The 24,698-nt window shown below is 41.6% G+C and overlaps 1 protein-coding gene across 1 annotated transcript in view; it reads right to left on the bottom strand.

Moving 5' to 3' along the window:
• Positions 1-17,864: 17,864 nt before the first annotated feature.
• Positions 17,865-24,698, bottom strand: part of LOC132822253 (twinfilin-2) — a 141,977-nt gene continuing 135,143 nt past the window's right edge. The window contains exon 9 of the mRNA XM_060835387.1: positions 17,865-24,480. Coding sequence (XP_060691370.1) covers positions 24,307-24,480 — 174 coding nt within the window. The 3' untranslated portion in view covers positions 17,865-24,306. The remainder of the gene's footprint in view (positions 24,481-24,698) is intronic.

A 24,698-nucleotide genomic window follows, 5' to 3' on the forward strand; every position in this document is an offset into this window, starting at 1 on the left:
ACTAATGTGCTTTAGGGAAGGAAATCTGCCATCCTTACCTGGTCTGGCCGACATGTGACTCCAGACCCACAGCAATGTGGTTGATTATTAGCTGCCCTCTGGGCAATAAATGCTGGCCAAGCTAGTGATACACATCTTGTGAATGATTAAAAAAGAGATCAGTATTTATTATCTATTCCTCAATGCCATTGAACCATAAGAAATAGGAACAGGAGTAGACTATTTGGCCCCTCGAGTCTGCTCTGTCATTCTCTAGGATCATAGCCAATTCAACATTCCTCATATCCACTTTTCTTCGTTTTCCCTGTAACCCTTGATACCCTGAATGATTAAGAATCTATCTATCTCAGCCTTAAATAAACGTGAGGACTCTGCTCCACAGCTCCCTGTGACAAGGAGTTCCAAAGACTCACAAGCCTCTGAGAGAAGAAATTCTTTCTCATCTCAGTCTTGAATAGGCACACCTTTAATTCTGAGACTACGGCCTCTGGTCCTCGACTCCCCCATGAATGGAAACATCCTCTCAGCACTTACCCTGTAAAGGGAGGGGTTGAGGCCATAGAAATATTTGAAAGCAGGATGAGAATTCTAAAGTCAAGATGTCCCTTGATTGAAAACCAAAGTACTTCAGTGAACACAGGGGTGATAGATGAATGGGACTTTGTTTATTCATTCATGGGATGTGGTTGTCACTGGCTAGGGCAAGATTTACTGCCCATCCCCAATGGACCAGAGGACAGTTAAGAGTGTCCCACATTGCTGTGGATTTGGAGTTACATGTAGGCTAGATCAGCTGAGGGTGGCAGATTTTCCTCCCGAAAGGGCATTAGTGATCCGGACGGAACTTGTTATGGTCAAGTCATGGTCTGCAGACTTTCAGATAACTTCAAGTTTGTGGAGTGTGGGATGTAGGAGATCAGCTAAGAGTGATTTGGAATAGTCAAATCTAAAGGTAACAAAGGCATGAATGAGGGTTTCAGCAGCAGATGAATTGAGACAGTGTGAGGTTGAGAAATATTACAAAGGTGGGAATATGCATCTTAAGTATTGTCTTCAGCAAAAGGATGATTAAGGAATCAATCTACAGAGATTGTGACTGAGCGAGAGGCCTGTGTTTAGGAATCAGAGGCACAAATGTTCTCATGTGATACTCTGTACAGAAGTATTCAGATTACATTAAAACAAGTTTATTTTTCCCTTGGGCAACTGATGCCTCAAATAAAAGTGCAATAAGTGGTTTTGAGACATTTGAGACAGAAGTTAAAAATCACACAACACCAGGTTATAGTCCAAAAGGTTTAATTGGAAGCACTAACTTTCGGAGCACTGCTCCTTCATCGGGTGGTTGTGGAGTACATGATTGTAAGACACAGAATTTAGAGATAAAGTTGACAGTGGGATGTAACTGAAATATACATTGAAAAATACCCTGATTGTTTGTTAAGTCTCTCATCTGTGAGAATGGCCATGTTAGTTTCACTTCTTTCATATGTAAATCTCAAAACATTTTTCAAAAGTTCTCAAGTCAACTTTAACAACTGGTGTCAGCCCTGATAATGTATTGAAGATGTTAGACGCCTGTGTGCTGCTCTCTGTGCCATAATGTTTAGACTGATTCTAATCTAAAAAATGAATTAACAGAATCTTACATGGATTCATGCAGTTTTTGAGCAAAGTACAATGTAACTCTGCAAGTACAAATTCATCCCATAAATACATGTGTGTGTGTGTGTGTGTGTGTGTGTGTGTGTGTTGGGGGGGGGGGGGGCAGTGGGGAAGGGGAGCAGTTTGAGTGTCTGTGAGAGAGAGTGTATATGTGTGTGTGTGAGTGTAAAGGAGTCTAAGTCTGTGGGAGGGTGGATGTGAGAGTGTAGGAGTGTGCATGTTTGCAGGAGAGTGTATGTATGTGTGTCTGTGGGAGTGTGTGTGTGTGTATATGTGTGTGTGTGTGTGAGAGAGTGTGTGTGTGTATGTGTGTGTAGGAGTATCTGTGTGTGTATATAGTGCAATGGTGGTCACCTGTAATGTGACATGAACCCAAGGTCCTATAAGACATAGGAGTGGAAGTAAGGCCATTCGGCCCATCGAGTCCACTCCGCCATTCAATCATGGCTGATGGGCATTTCAACTCCACTTACCAGCGTTCTCCCCGTAGCCCTTAATTCCTTGAGATAACAAGAATCTATCAATCTCTTCCTTGAAGACATTTAGCGTCCCGGCCTCCACTGCACCCTGTGGCAATGAATTCCACAGGCCCACCACTCTCTGGCTGAAGAAATGTCTCCGCATTTCTGTTCTGAATTGACCGCCTCTAATTCTAAGGCTGTGTCCACAGGTCCTAGTCTTCTCACCTAATGGAAACAATTTCCTAGCGTCCACCCTTTCCAAGTCATGTATTATCTTGTACGTCTCTATTAAGTCTCCCCTTAATCTTCTAAACTCCAATGAATACAATCCCAGGATCCTCAGCCGTTCCTCATATGTTAGACCTACCATTCCAGGGATCATCCGTGTGAATCTCCGCTGGACACGTTCCAATGCCAGTATGTCCTTCCTGAGGTGTGGGGACCAAAACTGGACACAGTGCTCCAAATGGGGCCTAACCAGAGCTTTATAAAGTCTCAGTAGCACAACGGTGCTTTTATATTTCAACCCTCTTGAGATAAGTAAGTCCTGGTTGAGACCATCCCTATGAGTACCGAACTTAGCTATCAGCCTCTGTACCGCCACTTTTCTCTGCTATCTTGGAGGATGGTCACCCGAAGGTCCGAGGTCGAATGTCCTGGACCGCTGAAGTGTTCCCCAACTGGGAGGGAACACTCTTGTCTGTTGATTGTTCCGTTGTTCTGTTTCCCCAACGTATCATGCCTCCGGGCATCCTTGCCTGCAACGTATAAGATAGACAACGTTGGCTGAGTCACATGAGTACCTGCCATATACAAGGTGGGAAGTGTCCCCACGCGTAATGGTGGTATCTATGTCCACACTCTGACACGTCTTGCAGCGCCTACCATGTCAGGGTTGTATGGAGTTGTCCTGAAAGCCAGGCAGCTTGCTACGGAACAATGATCTGTTTGAGGTTTGGCGGTTGTTTAAAGGCAAGTAGTGGAGACGTGAGGAAGGTCTTGGTGAGGTGCTCATCCTCATTGATAATGTGTTGCAGGTCACGAAGAACATGGCGTAATTTTTCAGCTCCTGGGAAATACTGAACAATGAAGGGTACCCTGTCGGTTGCAGCATGTGTCGGTCTCCTGAGGATGTCATTACGGTTCCTTGCTGTGGCACGTTGTAACTGTAGATGAGTTGGGCATTGTACCCCGTTCTTGTGAGGGCATCCCTGAGTACTTCCAGGTGTCTATCACGTTCCTTCTCATCTGAGCAGATCCGGTGTACGCGTAGGGCTTGTCCATAGGGGATGGCTGTTTTAATATGTTTTGGGTGGAAGCTGGAGAAGTGTAGCATTGTGAGATTGTCTGTGGGTTTGCAGTAGAGTGTGGTGCTGAGGTGTCCATCCTTGATGGAGATGCATGTGTCCAAGAATGAGACAGATAGTCGAGAGTAGTCCATGGTGAGTTTGATGGTGGGATGAAACTTGTTGATGTCACTGTGTAGTTTTATCAGTGACTCCTCGCCATGGGTCCAGAGGAAGAAAATGTCGTCAATGTACCTGGTGTATAATGTTGGTTGGAGATCCTGCATAGAGAATAAGTCTTGTTCGAACCTGTGCATAAAAATGTTGGCATATTGGGGTGCAAACTTGGTCCCCATGGCTGTTCCGTGTGTCTAGATGAAGAATTGGTTGTCAAAGGTGAAGACATTGTGATCGAGGATAAAGTGGATGAGTTGTAGGATGGTGTTTGGAGATTGGCAGTTGTTGGTGTTGGGTACTGAGGCTGTTGCCGCGATGCCATCATTGTGGGGGATGCTGGTGTAGAGTGCGGAAACGTCCATTGTGACGAGGAATGTTCCCGGTTTGACTGGTCCGTGGGTGCTGAGTTTCTGTAAGAAATCCGTAGTGTCATGACAAAAGCTGGAGATCCCCTGTACAGTAGGTTTCAAGATGCCTTCCATATAGCCGGAGAGATTCTCACATAGGGTCCCATTGCCCGACACGATGGGACATTCTGGTGTGTTGGCTTTGTGTACCTTTGGAAGGCAGTAGAAGTCGCCTACACGAGATGTACGTGGGATGAGGGAGCATAGGGAACTCTGAAGGACTGGATCCAAAGTTCTGATCAACGTGTTTAATTCACGGGTGTGTTCTTTGGTCGGATCAGCTGGTAGTTGCCTGTAGTGTTCCTGGTTGTTCAGTTGTCGGTACACTTCCTTGCAGTAATCTGTTCTATTCTGAATGACAATGGCTCCTCCTTTATCTGTTGGTTTGATGACAATGTTGTGATTGGTTTTGAGAGCATTGATGGCGTTGCGTTGTGAACTGGTGATGTTTTGCTCTACCTTGTGGGTACGGCTGATGAATCTGGCATTTATATATTTCCTGACAGTTTGAGCATACATGTCAAGCCCAGGGCAGCGGCCCTCCGTGGAGTCCAAGTTGACACCTTCTTTGGTCGCTTCTCTACAGATCCCTGTGATGACTGTTCCAGTTCATCAGTGGGCTCATTGGGATCACTGCTGGCACCTTGAACGAATTCCCTGAATCTCATTCGTCTGATGAACTCCTCCGTGTCTGTTGCCAGAACCAACGGGTCCATTTTGGTGGTGGGGCAGAAGTTGAGACCCCTACTCAGGACTTCAATCTCTTCTGGTTGAAGGGTGTGGTCCGATAAGTTGATAATAGACTTCCCCACAGTGATAATGTTGTCTACTGTGGTTCCAGGGTGGGCTTTGCTATTACTGGTGAGAATGCCAAGTTTCTCCAGTTTTTTTGTTCTTGGCATGCATGTACGTGGTGTAGTTTTGTTGCCTTGTCTGTTTGGCAATGTCACGTAATTGTACTGATGTATCCTGTGTGCAGGCTGAGAACGTGGACTCCATCTGAATTTCAAGGTTGTAGTGCCTGCTGTAGAGTTGGTGCACGAGATGATTGACGGGTTTACGAGAGGTGGGTGGCAAAGTTTCTCTGTGTAGTCTGTGTTGTAGGTCGACTTAAGTGCGTTCGTGATCCGTAATCACATTACAGGTGACCACCATTGGACTAAATAGACATACAGATACTCCTACACACACACACACACACACACACACACACACACACACACACACACACACACACACCCGCGCACACCCTTACAGACACACACACTCCCACATGCACCCCCTCACAGACTTAGGACACTCTGCACTCACTACACACACACACACACACTTCTTACACTCACAACCCCCAACCCAGACAGAATGACAGACACACACAGACAGACAAAGACCCACATGTACACATATATTTTGTGGGATGAATTTGTACTTGCAGGGTTACATTGTGCTTTGCTCAAAAACTGCATGCATTCATGTAGAACTATGTTATCTCACTTTTTAGATTAGAATCAATCTAAACATCATGGCATAGACAGAGGACACAGGGGGCCAACACCTTCAACATATTGTCTAGCTATCACCATTGTTAACAGCTAACCCGAGAATGCAACTTTTTAAAAAAAGGTTTTGTGATTTACACATGAAAGAAGTAAAACTATCACAGTATTGTAACAGATGAAAGGCTTAACAGACAATCAATTTTTCAATGTATTATTTCAGTTACATCACACTGTAAACTTTTGCTGTAAATTCTGTGTCTTACAATTGTGTACTTCACAACCACCTGATGAAGGAGCAGCACTCCAAACGCTAGTGCTTCCAATTAAACTTGTTGGACTATAACCTAGTGTTGTGTGATTTTTAACTGTACACCCCAGTCCAACACCAGTATCTCCAAATCATTTCAATGTGAAGAGACTCCAATATTTACTATTGGATGTTTAATGGTCAGAAGCGATTACTAGGAAAGATTGTCAAAATCCAGTGTTTCCAACCTTGACCAAGCAAGATTTTCCTTGTGGTGCCGTGGGAATTTTTATAACTACTTGGGATAGGAAAACGTCTGACCCAAAGGATGGTACCTCCAGCAATGCAACTGAGGCTCTGTCAGCACTGCATGAAATATCAGCCTAATTTGTGTATTCCAATCTCTGTAGTGGTGCCTGATCACTCAATCTACTAAACCAGACGTGAACCTGCTGTTCCCTGATACACATTATCCTGTCAGTCATGACTTAAAGTGTGGAAGGCAGATGATTTATTATCAGGGACGGTCCTGGACATACCCAATTGAGAATGTTGGCACCAATGTTGGAACTTTGGATTGCATTTTAATTGAGCCTCGCAAGTCTAAAGTTACATGTTTTCTTTCATTCATTTGTGGGATATGGACAATAGTGCTTGGCCAGCCTTTATTGCCCGTCCCTAGTTGCCCTTCTGGTGAGGTGCCTTCTTGAATCTGCTGTGGGTTGACCCAAAATGCATGAGAGAGGGAATGCCAGGAATTTGACCTAGTGACAGTGAAGGAACGCTGATATATTTCCAAGTCAGGATGGTGAGTGGTGTGGAAGGGAACTTGCAATTGGTGGTGTTCCCATCTGTCTGCTGCCCTTGTCCGTCTAGGTGGAAGTGGTTGTGGGTTTGAAGGGCACTGTTTGAGCATCTTTGGTGAACTTTTGCTGTGCATCTAGTAGATATTAAACACTGCTGCTATTGAGCTTCAGTTGTGGAGAGAATGGATGCTTGTGGAGGTGGTGTCAATCAGGCAGGGTACTTTGTCCTGGATGGTGTCAAACTTCTTGAGTGTTGTTGGAGTGCACCCATCCAGGCATGTGGCGAGTATTCCATCACACTCTTGACTTGTGCCTTGTAGATGGTGCCCAGGCTTTGAGGAGCCAGGAGATAAGTCACTAGCCAGAGTATTCCTAGCCTGTGACCCACTCTTGTAGCCACTGTATTTATGTGACGAGTCCAGTTAAGTTTCTGATCAATGGTAACCCACAGTTGATAGTGGGAGACAATCTTTAATGGTTTAGAGTTTTATGTTTTTAAATATGTAAGCAATAATAGTTTGATTCCAACTTTACTTTGAAGGATCCTTTCTGAGGAATCCAAAACTACCAAGTTCCATCAAAATGGGAAGTGAAACATTTAACAACATGAATACATGACAATCTCAACTGAACATCAAGTGGCTAAGTGATCACATCAGGTTTTGCAGTTACGGTTGTTTCAAGAGGGATCAATGTGGGTCAACTTGGGTGATAGTATAGAAGGAGTCTTTTTGGCCCATTGTGTCTGTGTTGAACCTTTGAAAGGGCCATCAGATTAGCCTCATACCATTTCTATATAGTCCTGCATTTTCCTCCCCTTCAAATATTTATTCAATTCTCTTTTGAATCCATTTTTATCACTCAAAATCTTTGAAGCTAAATCTTGGAACAGAGTTCTGCTGAAGGGTCAACCCGAATCATTTGCTTCACTTTTCCTATCTTAGACTGACTAAATAGTGAGAAATAATGTAAACGCCTTCATGACATTCTGTTACTTTAACAGTACAGAAACCCTTTTAAAATGAACAGTTAAAATTATTTCTGTCTTTGGTGGAAGTCCAGTCACAGTGAAAAATGCTAATGAGTAAGAACGATTACTTCAGTCAAATGTAAAGTGGACTGTTGCAGGGTTGGGTTCTATATGTTAGCATTGCCTGCTTTGTCAGCTATGGATTATTTGCATCTGACAGATGAGGGTTTGGGTACAAGGTACCCACACATGTTGAAAGTGTAGAAATATTGAAATGGTGCAGTACAGGACTTAAATGAACGTAATACATATTGGGAAAGAACCTAGCACCATCTCATTTGCTGTACCTTAGAATCAGAGTAAATTAGAGCCTGGTAAGCTTTTGCTTCCATCTGTACCTATATCCTTCTATCAGATGTCTCAGGTTTATTGGTGTTCCTTTGTCCTGTGGTCCAATGGAAATGTTTTGTGGTGAAACATAGACATGTAATTGTTACCATTCTGTGATGCTGTAGATATGGGTTCCAATAGCACGAGCAGTTTTTCCAACCCTTCGTTTTGGTCAATGTTTTCTTTAGTCAGATTGATGTTAGGTGTCAGGAACGATGTGCTTGGCAAAATCCCTAGCAAGCCATCAGTTGTACCAAACTGGAATAAAACCAGACAGAGCACCCATCACTGAACTGACACCAGAAATGACAATAGCACAGCAGGCCAAGTCTGCAATGTCCTCCTGACTAACATTTGGAAGTCTGCCAAAATTGGGAGAACTGTCTCATGGGCCAGTCAAAAAACAACCTGACATACATAGACTCACATTATTATACTTTTCAGCCAGTGTCCCAGACACCACCATCAGCTGGGCAGACTGACATAGTGATGTACAATGAAGAGCAAGTCACCCTGGGTGTCCTCAACATTGATTCTAGATTTCATGTGTTGTATAAGACAGCTACTTGAAAGGGTTAACAGACATCACAACAGAAATTCCATCCACTGGGCTTTAAAGGATTGCTCCTGGAACAAACTTACAGCATCTAACCAGTCAAAGTTACAGTGGGGTAATTATTTATGTTGTTTGAAAAGATAGTAAAACAAACAAAATTGTCTAAACTGAACACTTTCCATACAGAACCATTTGACAGGTAGAGAACATTAAATGTATATGTTATTGTCAGAAGGCGTTTCTATGGATTGTGATATTGTAAGAGCAGTGATTGTAATGAGATCAGCCAGCCTGACCTCATAGAATATGAGTTCCCTGATTAGGGCTGTTAAGTTGGTCCAATCAGGGAGGCCTGGCTGACAGGTAAGAAGGAGAAAGTGAGAACTGCAGATGCTGGAGATCAGAGCTGAAAAATGTGTTGCCGTAAAAGCGCAGCAGGTCAGGCAGCATCCAAGGAGCAGGAGAATCAATGTTTCAGGCATAAGTCCTTCTTCAGGAATGAGGAGGGTGCACCGAGCAGCTAAGATAAAAGGTAGGGAGGAGGGACTTGGGGGAGGGGCGTTGGGAATGCGATAGGTGGAAGGAAGTTAAGGTGAGGGTGATAGGCCGGAGAGGGGGTGGGGGCGGAGAGGTCGGGAAGAAGATTTCAGGTCAAGAAGGCGATGCTGAGTCTGAGGGTTGGGACTGAGAAAAGGTTGGGGGGAGGGGAAATGAGGAAGCTGGAGAAATCTGCATTCATCCCTTGTGGTTGGAGGGTTCCTAAGCGGAAGATGAGACGCTCTTCCTCCAGGCGTCTGGTCATTATCATGATCTGGTGATGGAGGAGGCCAAGGACCTGCATGTCCTTGGCAGAGTGGGAGGGGGAGTTAATGTGTTCAGCCATGGAGTGGTTGGGTTGGTTGGTGTGGGTGTCCCAGAGGTGTTCTCTGAAATGTTCCGCAAGTAGGCGGCCTGTCTCCCCAATGTATAGGAGGCCACATCGGGTGCAGTGGATGCAGTAAATGATGTGTGTGGAGGTGCAGGTGAATTTCTGACGGATATGGAAGGATCCCTTGGGGCCTTGGAGGGAAGTGAGGAGGGAGGTGTGGGCGCAAGTTTTGCATTTCTTGCGGTTGCAGGGGAAGGTGCTGGGAGTGGTGGTTAGGTGGGTGGGGGTTGTGGACCTGACGAGGGAGTCGCAGAGGGAGTGGTCTTTCCGGAACGCTGATAGGGGAGGGAAGGGAAATATATCCCTGGTGGTGGGGTCCGTTTGGAGGTGGCGGAAATGACGAAGGATGATACGATGTATCTGGAAGTTGGTGGGGTGGTGAGGACCAGTGGGGTTCTGTCCTGGTGGCAATTGGAGGGGCGGGGTTCAAGGGCGGAGGAGCGGGAAGTGGAGGAGATGTGGTGGAGAGCATCGTCAACACGTCTGAGGGGAAATTGTGGTCTTTGAAGAAGGAGGCCATTTGGGTTGTTCGGTATTGGAATTGGTCCTCCTGGGAGCAGATGCGATGGAGGTGAAGGAATTGGGAATATAGGATGGCGTTTTTACAGGGGGCAGGATGGGAGGAGGTGTAATCTAGGTAGCTGTGGGAGTTAGTCGGTTTATAATAAACGTTCGTGTTGAGTCGGTCGTCTGAGATAGAGATGGAGAGGTCTAGGAAGGAGAGGGAGGAGTCTGAGACTGTCCAGGTAAATTTGAGGTCAGGGTGGAGGGTGTTAGTAAGAAGGGTGGGAGTCAGAAATGCTGACACTTTGGTAGCTGACTCTGTATGAAGCAGTACTACAATCAGGGACTATTCATGTGTAAATAAAGGGTGACTGGATACCGACCTCTGTAAAGGTATTTCAGTCAGGAAGGCTATCCTGGAAGCATAGAAGTGCATTCCTGAAGGATACGGGCAAAGGTTATGATACTTGAGGAAACAGCCTCAGCAAACCTACATTGAATTTGAAAGAGTAAATCAAAGTAATTTGGACGGTGAATGTAGGAATTAGGAATAAATATTTCACTTGAAGTTGTCTGAGAGATCATTGTTTTTGACGAATTTTAAAACTCTTTACATTTAAAAATTAGAACAATGTTGAAAACAAGAGGTTTGCAACTACGAGACAGGAGTGGAAATGGCTGACGATTATAAGGTGACCTGTAAAACTAAACCTTTTCTCCATCAACCCCTTAAATCCCACAAGAATAGAAGGTGGGAGAGTAAAGGAAAGAGAAGTAACTAAGGTGGAAAAGAGATGACTGGAAATGCACCAAGATCCCCTCTTCTGACCAGAATGGAAAGTGACAGAATACTGGAAAGTGTGCAGGAAGCCCATGGGACCTATGAGGTTTGTGAGACTGAGTCTGAAAGGGAAACTCACAAGCAACATACCACTGATCAAGTTTTAGTTTTCACTACAACTATGAGGCCAAAGTGAGTGCAGGAGAAGTGAATAGGATAGATCAGAGACAGAAAGGGTTTTTTTCTTTTGAAAGTAATGTTTTTTTTGAAATGATACATAACCATGTTAAGGAATTCAACACCTATGCAAATTTCTTTGCTGAAGAAGGACCCAGATTTGTCTAGGTTCTCAGACATTGAGTAGTGTTTTGTAGATTACCATGCATTAATAATTTGACAGAAGAAAAGTTGAATTGGTAACAATGGCTCAAGCAAGGAAGTCTTGCTTTAATTTGTCCGATCAAAATAGGAAGATCATAAGAAATATGAGGAGGTAGACCATTCAACCCATTAAACCTGCTCTGCTTTTTGATAAGATCATTCTGATCTATTTGTGGCCTCAACTCTGCCCTTCTGGCTGTCCCCATAACTCTCAATTCTCGTGTAAATCAAAAATCAGAAAAACTCAGCTTTAAATAAATTCAAAGATACAGCCTCTGTGGAAGACAAATTCCAAAGATTCCTAAACTTTCTGAGAGAAGAAATTCCTCTTCATCTTGAATGGGAGACCCTTTACATTTAAACTGCAATCTTTACTTCTAGGTTCCACCACGAGAGGAAACATCCTCCCAGCTTTTAATCCATTTGCTTTTTTGTCCAATCACATTTACAGACACTTTGTATCCTCCTTACACCTTATTTTCTACCAATCTTTGTATTACCAGCAAATTTGACCACAATCTAGTTGGTCCCTTAATAAATCATTAATAGAAATTATAAACTGATGCTGAATTATTCAATGTTATCATTACTGTTTCCTAATGATGATGTGGACAGGGGTGGACAAAGTTAAAACTCCCACAACACTAGGTTATAGTCCAACAGGTGCATTTGGAAGCACTAGCTTTCAGAGCATTGCTCCTTCATCAGGTGGTTGTGGAGCATAAGACTATAAGACACAGAATTTATAGCAAAATATTACAGTTTCATGTGACTGAAACGATATATTGAGTAAACTTGGATTGTTATTAAGTCTTTCATCTTTTCAAATGGGTTGCAGGTTCCGGTTCATTAACATGTACATCCCAGAACTGCTTTTAAGTCACCTTCTGAAGACTTCAGGATAGGCAACAACGCAAAGTGGTTGAGCAGAGACTGATAGCGAAGTTCAGTACCTGTGAGGATGGCTTCAACCAGGACCTTGGATTTATGTCACACTACAGGCGGCCCCACTACACTTTACACACACACACACACACACACACACACACACTTTCTCTCATACATATACCCCCCAAACTCTCACCCACGCATAGACCCTCTTACAGGCTTATACTGCATCACACCCACTCACATACTTTGCAAAGCTTTCACACACGCAAACACACACTCTCTCGTGTACTCATACTCACATGCACACACACACTGTCTCTCTCTCTCTCTCTCTCTCTCTCCTGCATGTGCACACACATATAAGTCTATGGGATGAATTTGTATTTGCAGATATATTCTATTTTGCTCAAAAAATGCACAATGCAGCCAATGTAGACAGTCAATATACGTAATATTTTGTAAATGCCACTTTGAGAGCTGGAAAAGCATAGCAGGTCAGGCACCATCAGAAGAATTGAAGTTTTGGGCATGAGCCCTACATAAGGAATGAGGCTTGTGGGCCAGCGGGCTGAAAGATAAATGGAAGGGGGGTGGGGATGGCGGGAATGTTGCTGAGAATGCGATACCCAAATCATTGACTCTTGATCCTCAGATGCTGCTTGACCTGCTGTGCTTTTCCAGCACCACACTCTCGACTGATCTCCAGCATCTGCAGTCCTCGCTTTCTCCTAAATTTCACTTTCGAAATAGAACCAGTCTGGCTCAAGACTGGGATACAGGCAGACTCTAACCTCACATCTTTAATCCATTGTCTGAGCTGAGATATCATCTTTTGTTTTAAAACTTTAAGTTATCTCGAGAAGGTGACTTAAAAGAAGTTCTGGTATTTACATATTAATGAACTGAAACCTGCAACCTATTCTAAAAGATGAAAGACTTAACAACAATACAGGTTTGTTCAATATATCATTTCAGTCACATGACACTAATCTCTTGCTATAAATTCTGTGTCTTATGGTCTTATGCTCCACAACCACCTGGTGAAGGAGCAATGCTGTGTAAGCTAGTGCTTCCAAAAGCACCTGTTGGACTATAACCTAATGTTACGTGATTTTTAACTGTTTTATAGTGCCCCTTTTACTCTGGCATTGGTTATTAACCATGCCTCATTCCAGATTATCAGTCTGAAATAGTCTGACCCCTGTTTGACAAAATTGTTCTGAATACACTCTATGAATTCTTCCTCACAGTCTCCTATGACAATCTGACTGTCCCAATCTTCATGGCGATTAAAGTCACCCACAATTAATCTACTGTTTTTGCTACAAACCCTCATTATCTCCTGATTTATTCTCTGCCCCACCTATAGTTACTGTTGGGGGCTTTTGAATGCTCCTGCAAGTGTTTTCTTGTCCTTTTCATTTCTTATCTCCCCATATGGATTTTACGTCTTCTGATCCAAAATCATTTCTTGCTATTGCACTTATTCCAGCCCATACCAACAATGCTACCCCACCATCTTGTCCTTCTTGAGTGTCCTTTCAAAAAGTCACATCATTCTAAGAACATTGAGTTCCTAGCTTTGATCTCCTTGTGATCATGTTTCTGCAATGATCTTATCTGTTACCCTGTATTTGTACCATTAATTCATTTATTTTGTTTCAAATACTACACACATTCAAGAGATATTAATTTTGCCACTTCTCCTCTTTTGAGACTATTTAATGCTGTTTTTCTATACTTGTATATTCTGTCCCTGTCTGCCACATTTGGGTATCGTTATCCAAATAACTGCTCTGTAATGCTGCCATACCATCTTGATTTGTAAGCCGCCATTTCCTTCTCCCAAATCCTCCCCTACAAGTTATTAAAAGCTTTGCCTATAACCCAGTTATTCAATTCACCTGGACACTGGTCCCAACCTGGTTCAAGTTTAGCCCATCCCACCAGAACAGCTCCATTCCACCCCTGTACTGGTGCCAGTAACTGAAACCCATTCTGCCCACACCAAACTTTAAAATAAAGGCTTTAAACACATCTCTTATTTACCCTGTGTCAGTTTCCCTGTGGTTTAGGTAGCAAACCAGAGATTATTAGTCTGGAGGTTCTGAGATTTAATTTAGCTCCGAAATTTTCAAAATATTTCGGTAAAACCTCCTTTCTAGTCCTATCAATGTCGTTATATCCAATTTGGCTGATAACTAATGGATCCCACCCCACCCTCTCCAAACTCTTCTCCAACCCAGGTAACACAGCCTTTGGGAATTAGCTCACAGCTGCAGAGAACCTTATCTACTCTCCTAATTATACTGTTCCCTACTTCCTATTTCCCTCATCAACTTAAATGGTCCTCTGTATCAAGGTGGCATGGTCAGATTGTTCTTCCTCCCTGTAGTCCCCACTCATGCGTATAGCTTGCAAGAACCTCATAACTGTCAATCACAGGGACTGTGGCTCCTCAATTCTAACCCCCGATCCTCATACCTCCTCACTTGCAGTCACACCCTCCTGTCCTTGATCAGGAATAAATTTTAAATTACCTAGTCTGAGGAGTATGACCATTCCCTGGTGTGGTGTAATGTCTGTACTTAAAGATACCAACTCCTTAACTCAGACCTAAAATTCCTTAAGGTGCGAACCTACTACAGATATGTTTGCACTGGATCATATTGTTGTCCAGCAGCATCCACCTGTTACAGCAGCAACCCATCACTTGCCTTGTCATCATTATCATATTTAATTTTACTCATAAATTCATTACTTGAGATTAAGTACATACACATTAAGCATGCCTTGTTAAGTATGTAACTAGGAGGGAAGATAGCTACTATCATTGACTTTATGGACATTTTGCAGTGGTTATAGTGTTTAAGATTCTCAATTTATAAAGAAATTACACAAGAAATTACACTGCGAAATACAGTATTTTGCAAAGCAATATATTTTAGTTAAACGCATTATCGTTCATTTCAATTATCTGTTCGGAGTTAACCAGGGAGTTTTGAATGGGGTCTGGAGACCCATAGCGATCTGTCTGAATGTTTCAAGGGGTCTGTCTAATAAGATTCAGAGCTCTGGAGTTAAATGCGTCTAACCTGTGTACCTTAGAAATGCCAGCTCATGAACCAGCTATCTTTAATAGCCACACACGCAGATGACAAGCAACATGAGTTCGCCTGGGACCACACTACTATTTTAGGACAAGCCAAACAGAGAACAGCCAGGGAATTCCTAGAGGCATGGCACTCATCCACAGATTCTAACAACAAACAATCGACTTGGAACCCAATATACTGGCCACTGCAGCGGACAGCTGGAACAGACAATTGGAAGTAGCAGAGACAAACCACTATAAATGCAGAAGGAAACAACACAGAAGCACTTCACAGGAGGTTCCCAAGCACTGAGGATGTCCCCTAGACAGGGGACGAAACGTCTGCAACATAAATTCCCAGCTCGGCGAACAGAACAACAACAATGAGCACCCGAGCTACAAACATTCTCCCAAACTTTGAACAAATATTCTGTGTTCCTGCATATACCAGATGCAAATTATTCAACCATAAACCATTGCAAAAAATAACCAACCAATACTGACTGATTGAAGACAGCAGGGAAACCAAAAACTTGTAGAAACATTTATTGTACAAGGCCTGAGTTTGTGCAATCTTTTCAATGCAAATTAAACAATGAAGAGGATACATAATCTCTCAATTCTTAGAGCAAGTCTAGAGATAACTTTTCCTTGAAAGCTGACTAGTGTAACTGAGCAACAGAACATCTTAAACAGGCCAGAGTAACATAACAATCCACTCATTGATGCTTTAAGCTCTTTTTAGCATTTTGAAGGAATTACTTATAACAGCAAGATGAAATACATTGTACAAGACACAGCCAGAAAGCTGTGTTAGTGTGGAAACAATACATTATGTACTTACTGGTGGAGGCGATTTTCTTTTTAAGTTCAGAAATTAGAGACAAATAAGGAAATTAAGTCAACATAATCAGCAGTAGCTTACTGTACACAAGAGCTGTCTACAACTTGAAGTGTCTGAATGTTAAAAAAGTCCTGTTTGAAAGGACAAGTGAGCAGCCTAGTAGGGTCTCCTTAGAAAAGCAACATTCAATTGCAATATATTGACTGAAAGATTTTTTTGGATCTTTCTGACAGAGTTTCATCAGTTGTGTGTGTGCACGTGCAAGTACATATATGTATGTACATAAATGAGCAATCTTCCTAGACACTGAAAATATCCCAGATTATAAACAAGCTGCTTGATTGAGAACAGCAATAAAGTTATAATAACAAAAGCTGGAAGTGCTTTCAAAATAATAAACACTGCAACGCACTTCACAGGAGCTTTACAAAATAAATTTTACACAGTCACATATGGAGATATTAGGTCAGATGAGTCAAACCTGGTCGAAGGCGTATGTGCAATATATATCTTAAAGGAGGAAAGAGAGGTAGAGTCCAAGAGTGTGTAGGGAGACTACTCCAGAACTTGCGAGCTAGGTGATTGGTACTACAGCCACTAATGATGTTACAATTAGATTTAGGGTTCCTCAAAATGTCATAAGTAGAGGTGTGCAGAGATCTTGGAGGGTTGTGAGGCATCACAGAAATAATGAAGGGCAGGACTTTGAAGCCAAGGATGAGAATTTCAAGAATTTTAAAATTGAGAAGACCATAGATTAGATTAGATTAGATTACTTACAGTGTGGAAACACTTGACAGGGAGATGTGAATAAGTGAACAAAGGGTTAAATAGAAGAAATTGGATTTATTTTGTGGTATGATACAGGCGGCAGTTTTAGATGACTTCATGATTATGGAAGGGAGAATGTGGAAGACCAGCCAATGGTACTTGGAATAATCAAGATTAGAAGGAATACAAACATGAAAGTAAGTTTACCACAGCATATGAGCCTGGACAATAGTGATGTCAGGCAATGTTTTGAAGTTGGAAATAAGCATCTTAATTATAGCCTAACGACGTTTGAAGCTCATCTCGGGATCAAATTTACCACCAATAATGGACAGGCTGCCTCAATCTTACACTACAGGCAGAGAGAGGAATGGGGTCGATAGCTTGAAAAGGGAATTTGGAACAGAGACTGAAAACAATGGCTTCAGTGTTTCAAATATCTCCTTGGAGGAAATTTCCACTTATTCAATACTTAGAGTCATGAAAATGTACATCATGGAAACAGACCCTTCGGTCCAACCCATCTATTCCGACCAGATATCCCAACCCAATCTAGTCCCACCTGCCAGCACCTGGCCCATATCCCTCCAAACCCTTCTTATTCGTATAGCTAACCAGATGTCTTTTAAATGTTGTAATTGTACCAGCCTACACCACTTCCTCTAGCAGGTCATTCCATACGCGTACCATCCTCTTATATATCTTTCACTTCTCACCCTAAACCTACGCCCTCTAGTTCTGGACTCCCCCACTGTCAGATAAGAAGTTTGATAATTTAGTCACAGTGAAGGAGTTAAGGTAGGTGGTGAGGTAGACTTGGACATGGTAAATATACACGCAAAAAATTAATTTTGAAGATAATAATGACGACAAACTATATTTGAAGGGAAGTGTTAAAAAAATTTTTAAAAATCCCTTCAAAGAAGATTAACTGAAAATGATGCTCATTGGGTCATACTGAGGAATCAGTCAATTTGCATTTAGATTCCTTATAATGTTTATGTTAACAATGATCCCTTTTTGATGAAAGGCATGTGCATATTCAAATGGTCTGTGATTCTTTCAAACATATTGGGAAATGCAATGTGGCATTCTATGATGTTAGTGGCATCCTATGGAGGAAAGGTTAATCAGATCAGTGCTGTCCGTATAATGATCATACAAAATCTGTCAGAAAAGTATGAACACACTGCAAACACCTTGAGGTAGAAGGTTCATAGTGTTTTTTAATCCCTTGACAAATGGTACATACCATTTCTGCTGAACATCCACTTTTGTCACTGCAGGAGATTGTAACATCACAGACATTTCACATGCTTATTTTTAAAAAGTAAAGTCCTAAGCTTTTACTTTTTACACGCTTTTTTTTCATGCTGGATTGCAGCAACTCATGTGATGGCAGAATTTTAATTTCAGTGTCATTGTATTACATGACAGATAAAGTACGGTGTTGAATCATATGAATAGGAAGTGATATTTTAATTTTTAAAAATGTATTTATTTGTTACATCTTAAATAGATTGTATTAAATTGATAAGAGAATTCGAACAAAGAGGAATTAAAGAATAATTGTAAGTTAAATGTACCTAGGGAATGATTGAACAATGATCAGTTGAGGTGTCAATTCAGATAGGCAGGATTGTGAAATGATTTAGCTGAACCAACACCATTTGTTCAACTCACTCCTCTTCCCCCTTGGTCAACTGTATGAAAATAATCATTTCTAGCCCCTTTCAATTCCAAAGAATCATAATTGGACTCAGCGTTAGCTATGGTTCTCCCTCCACAGATGCTGCCAGATCTGCTGAATCTCTTTAGTACTTTCTGTTGTTAGGTCTCCAGCATCAGCAGTATTTTGTTTTAAAGAACAGAAGACTAGAATCCTATTTATAACATCATCAATAAGGTACTGGCTATCTATTGTGCAAACCTATGAAATACAATTGCCAATTTTGGCTCTGATAGGGGCTAAATGACCCATTCCTGTCCTTAATGCAGATATCGTAGTTCGCTAGCCATTTCTGATGACATTTATGAGTCAGGTCTACAGTCCATATAAAGGAAGGAAAATTTCCTAAACTAGAAGAAATTTACAAGGATGTTGCCAGGACTCAAACAGTCTGAGTTATGGAGAGAGGTCGGAGAGAGGACATTTTTCCTCTATGGAAATGTATAAGATCATAACAGGCATGGATTGGGTGAATGCACTCAATCTTTTTCCTAGGTTGGGGAATCAAGGACTGGAGAGCGTCAGTTTGACGGAGGAGGGGAGGGAGTAAAGGGGAACTTGAGAGGCGGCTTTTTTATAGAGGGTGGTATGCATGTGGAATGGACTGCCAGCGGAAGTGATTGAAGCCGGTGCAGTAACAATATTTTTAAAAAAAATTTGGGCATATACATGGAAAGGAACAGTTTGGAGGGATGTGGGCCAGGCGCAGGGAAATGGGGCTAGCATGGATGAACATTTTGGTCAGTAAGGATCAGTTTGGGCAAAGGGCCTATCTCCGTGATGTAGGACTCTATGACTCTATTAGTATAATCTGATGTTGTGCAATATTTAAAATTGTACTGATAGGCTATTGAAATGATCACTGTGAAGGGTGACCTTATAGAGGTTTATAAAATCATGAGTGGCGTGGATAGGGTAAATAGACAAGGTCTTTTCCCTGGGGTGGGGAGTCCAGAACTGGAGGGCATAGGTTTAAGGTGAGAGGGGAAAGATATAAAAGAGACTTAAGGGGCAACATTTTCACGCGGAGGGTGGTGGTTAGTACAATTACAACATTTGAAAGGTATCTGGATGGGTATATGAATAGGAAGGGTTTGGAAGGATATGGGCCAAGTGCTGGCAGGTGGGACTAGATTCGGTTGGGAGATGTGGTCGACATGGACAAGTTTCTGTGCTGTACATCTCTATGACTCTATTACCAAGGAATGGGCAGTAGATGTGTAGGAACACCACAGCCCTGCAAGTTCCCCTCCATGTGTCATAGACCATCCTAACTTGGAAGTATATTGGTGTTCCTTTACTCCTACTGAGTCAAAAACAAGGAACTCCTTTCCTAACAGTACTGTGGGTCTACCTATAAACAAGGACTGCAGTGTTCACAAAGACAGTTAGTTCATCATCACCTTTTCTCGGGCAATTAGGGATAGAAACAAACATTGGGCTAGCCAGTGACAGCCACATCCCACGTAGTAAACAAAGAATCAAGAATTCAGTGGCTTTTGAGTGATCTGGACTGAACGCACTTTTATTTTCCACACCAGTGCTTCATCGTCTAGAAAACATAGTTTGTGCTGATAGATTTTTCACATCAAAATGTTGTCTATATTATGGCAATTAAGTTTTTGAATTATCTAATTGTTCCCTAAATACTTGAACAGAAATCATGTTTTTTTAATAGAGGTTGAGATAGAAAATCTTTGAATAAATGGTATTCACTGTCATCCAGTCTGTTAATTAGCGAGTTCTATTCATGATCAATGAACTTCAGTGTCTGTATCCTCCCATTAAAAACACAAACTGCAAATTGCCCCAATTAATCATTCATTCATGCCATGCCAGCATTTATTGCTCATTCCTAATTGCCTTGAGGGCAATTAACAGTCAACCCCTTTGCTGAGAGCTTGGAGACTACAGTTTTCTTCCCTAAAGAATGTCAGTGAACCAGATGGGTTCTTCACAATCAACAACAGTTCCACGGCCATCATTAGCCTCTTAATTCAAAAACAGTGTTGAATTCAAATTCCACCATTGCCAGGACACGATTCAAACTTGAGTCCCTATTACCTGGGTCTCTGGATTAATAGTCTAGTGAGAATACCATTAGATTATCATATCCCATTTTGATGATCTCCCATTCTTTGGTGGGACCTCAGGTGAGAGGCTGGCCACATAACTCGGGTATTCCTAAGCTGTCAGATAAAGAGCCAAGATCATATAGAAGACTGAATTTTTCTTATCTTGAAGTCTTCACAACACACATACATTGCATGAGGAATTATATGAAGGTAAGAGGTGCACTACTTGGCAGAATAACTACTAAAATTCATTATTGCTTTTTAATTCTGTGTCCAGGCAAGGAAGCAGCTGCATGGTCCCAGAGTTAGCAATAAGACTAAATCTGGGTGGGCTGCAAACTAAAAGGCTTATCTCTCAAGTATATGGCAGTAAACAAAACAGAAAGTCACCATGTGACTGGATCTGGGCGCTTACTTAAATTCATTAGTGCAGATGAACAATGGAAGGGAACACCAATTCTTGAGCTTGAGCTAGAAACAGCTCAAATAATAATCTAATGAAAGACATAACTTTTTTCAGTTATGGGTTTATTTCTCAATAACTGAAGAGGATATTGCAGAGATGGGCATGTTTACTTTCTGTTCATTCATTCATTGGATGTGGGTGTCACTGACATGTCCACCATTTACCCTTGAGGTAGTAATAAGCTGTCTTATTTAACTGCTGGAGTCCATGTGATTATGGCACTCCCACAGCACTGTTAAGTACGATTCTCCAGCAGTTTAACTCAGAAGGAATGATATGTATTGCCTAGTTCAGGTGGTCTGTAACTCGAAGAGGAAATTGTAGCTGGTATTATTCCCATATGTTGTGTCCTAACAGAAGGTTGGTTTTGGAGATGCAGTTGAAGGAGCCTTTGCAAGTAGCTGCAGGGCATCTTGCTGGTGGCAGGCACTGCAATAGTAGGTCAGTAGTGCAAAGATTAAATGTTTCAGGTGGAGTGCCAAGCATGCGATCTGCTTTGGAATGTGACAAGCTTCTTGTCTTATACTCATTCGGTCAAGCCAAGGCACTGGATCACATTCTTCTGACTTGTGCTTTGGGCAGTCAGGAGGTCAATGACTTGTCATAGAATTCTCTTTGTGACCTGTTGACCTTGTAGCCCACTAATTATATAGCTGGTACAATTAAAGTTTTGGTTAATTATGATCCCTTAGGATGTTAACGATGAGGTTTCAGTGCTGGTAATTCTATTGAGTATCAAGGGAAAATGTTGAAGATGGTCATGGCCTAGTATTTGTATGAACATTCATAAATTCATAAGATATAGGAGCAGAATTAGGCCAATCAGCCCATTGAATCTGCTCCGCCATTTGGTCATGGCTGATAAAATATGACATGCCACTAATTAAATCAAACCTGAAAATAGTCCTGATCATGCGACCTGCAGGAGCGCACCACTTCATTATCTAAAAACTTTCAAATGGAAATGGAATTATAAACAACTGCAAACATTCCTACTTCTCATTTTATCTTGGAGGGAAGGTCATTAATAGAGTAGAAGCCACTATCCTGAGGTTCTCATGCATCAGTGTTCTGTGCTGGGATAAGTGGCCTCCAGCAATGTTCCTTTATGCTAGACATGCCTCCAACCAGCAGGATGATTTGCCCCTGATTCTCACAGGCTTCCGCGGGCTCCTTGATGTTTCAGTCAAATGAAACCTTGATGTCAAAGGTAAGTAATTTTCACATCATCTCTGGGATTCACTTCTTGTGTCCATGTTTGGACTAAAACTGTGATGCAGTCTAGAGCTGAGTGGGTGTTGAGAAATCCAGATGGAATATTGGTAAACAAGTTATTGATGAGTCAGTGTGGTTTGACAGTACTGCCAATTACGCCTTCCTTTATTTTGCGGATGATTGAGAGTAATGTACGGACTATCAGTTCCCTTGTTTTATTCCAAATATAATTGCCTTTTTTAGAAAACCTTCACTATTCTGTGTATCCAATGGGAGCCAATGCGACACAAATCAATGTGGCACATTGCAAAAGATCTCAATAATTCAAGTGGCGAAGTCCCAAATAAACTACAACATGCTTCCAAATCAATACAGTAACATTGGGAAAAAGGGTGATGATCTTAATCACTGTAGTCAAATAAAAGCAAAGTATCAGCAGATGCTGGCAATATAAAATAACAGAAAATGTATGAGAAACTTACATTAACTCTATTTTCTCTCCACAAGTGCTGCAAGACCTGCTGAGTTTCTCCAGTGTTTTCTGTTTTTATTTAATCAATGTAGTGACTGACTGCAATAATGGATACCTAAGCAGCACAAATCAATAAACGGAGCTGTCCGCACACTGCTAAGCAGGTACGCTGCCCAAAATAACTGATGAACATGACAGATTTAAAAGCTGATGTGATTTACACAAGTTAAAATTAATTTATTATCTTTTAGAAATGGTCAAAACTCCACATTAAAAAAGAAATGTTGGTGAAAGGTGCAGGGTGCAGCCTCTCTTGATGTACACTTTTTCATTGACTCTTATCTAAATTCACCTTTGGATCTACTTGAATCAATTAGTTCTAGTGCTATGGTTCTAGTCCCACAGACACCACAGCTGCAAATTCAGGTATATTCTCTATCTACAGCTATACTGAAGCAAAGTGCATTTCGTGAATTAACTTACAGTACCACAATATGACCTTCCAGTAGAAACGTATAGTTCTCCAACAACAAAACAAATACAAGTTCAGAACCAGGAGGCTGTGAACTCTATTCCAAATTCCTGCTCCCTTTGTGTACAGAGCCCTAAAATGCAAATTTGGATGATATGCCAAAATGGCCTACATTGGGCACTTGCTCCTTTGAAAATAAAATAGGAAGTCATTGTCCACTGTAACCAATATCTAGCAAAAGTCAAGAGTAAAACGGAGCTGGGAGCAACTCCACGGACTGATATTTTCATCCAACATTTGTTTTCTGGCAATGGTGTCTGGTTTCCATGGTAATAGATTATGGTAAAGCTTTCCAATTCCCTCACAATCTGTTGGAAGAGTATGAGCTTACTTTCTTGTGGTGAACATGCACCAACGTATCTGAGGCGTTGGCTGGAAGCTCAAATTGGAGATGATGGATTTAACCTCCTCAGAGTTTGTCACAGGAATCACATATCTGAGCCCTTGGCATTGTGGATTTGGGTACCCAGTGGTCTATTAGTGATTTGTACACCAGCCTTTGAAGTTAGTTTAGGAATTTTCAGGAACTGTTTTCAATTTTGGTTACTATTACTAACAGATAATGAATTTTTTATTACTTCTGAATGTGAACAGCGTGTAGTGTTTGTAAGAAAATAGTTGCATTCTCCCCCATTTATTGTCATTCAAATTAAAAATTATGCTTTGTTGCTTTTGGTCAAACCTTGAAAAGCACCACACTAGCTTTCCCTCTGAGATGGGAACCTGATAGGATGCCTACTGTGTTTTTTAGTTTGGGATAATTGTAGTGCATTCAGTAGCAGATTCAGTGGAGATTGTCTGGTTCCCCACCGATCCTAATCTCAAAGTATAAATGGGATATGTTAAATTGATTTGTGTTCTTGCCAAGTAAAGCAGGCAACGAGTTCAAAGCTGCCACGAAACTGTGCCAATTATTTTGTGTTTCATAGAACGATGACATGACAGACCTTGTACAAATCAAAAACTCTCCCAAAGATTCTGAAACAAGCGTCAGCAATAATTAAAAAGTCTAAAAAGGTGCTTATCATATTTTGGGAGAAAAAGGGCAAAAAAAAAGGAGGTTCGACTGATGTAAATATATATTCTAATGTAAATTTGAAGTTCAGTGTTAAAGATTAGAAAGTCAGTCCAAAGTCCCTTAGGTCCGACGGTCTATGTTTTAAACATCCTCTCCATTTTCTGCATCACCACCTCCTCTGATAATTCGCTTCATCCCACGCTTTCCAGCCGGTCCCTTTGGCTTTGCAAAAGCTTGTTTGAAAGCGTGCTGTTTAGGGTGGACTTCTTCATAAAGGAAATCTGGTGTTAGCTCTTCACCATTGTCTATCTCAATCTGAAAAAAATACAATTTTGAAACAGCTATCTTATTCACAGATTTTTAAACCAGTTGAATTTTAAACATAGCAAAGTAGTGTTTGCAATACCATACACATCAAATCAGAAAATAATTCATGTTGCCTACTCAGAGTGGTTTCCAAATAGTAGGCTGATCTTGATGCTGAACTCCTTCCCCCTTTCTGATACCTCATCATTATCATAACTACTGACTTA

The sequence above is a fragment of the Hemiscyllium ocellatum genome, chromosome 14, assembly GCF_020745735.1.
Source record: "Hemiscyllium ocellatum isolate sHemOce1 chromosome 14, sHemOce1.pat.X.cur, whole genome shotgun sequence".
NCBI lineage: Eukaryota > Metazoa > Chordata > Chondrichthyes > Orectolobiformes > Hemiscylliidae > Hemiscyllium > Hemiscyllium ocellatum.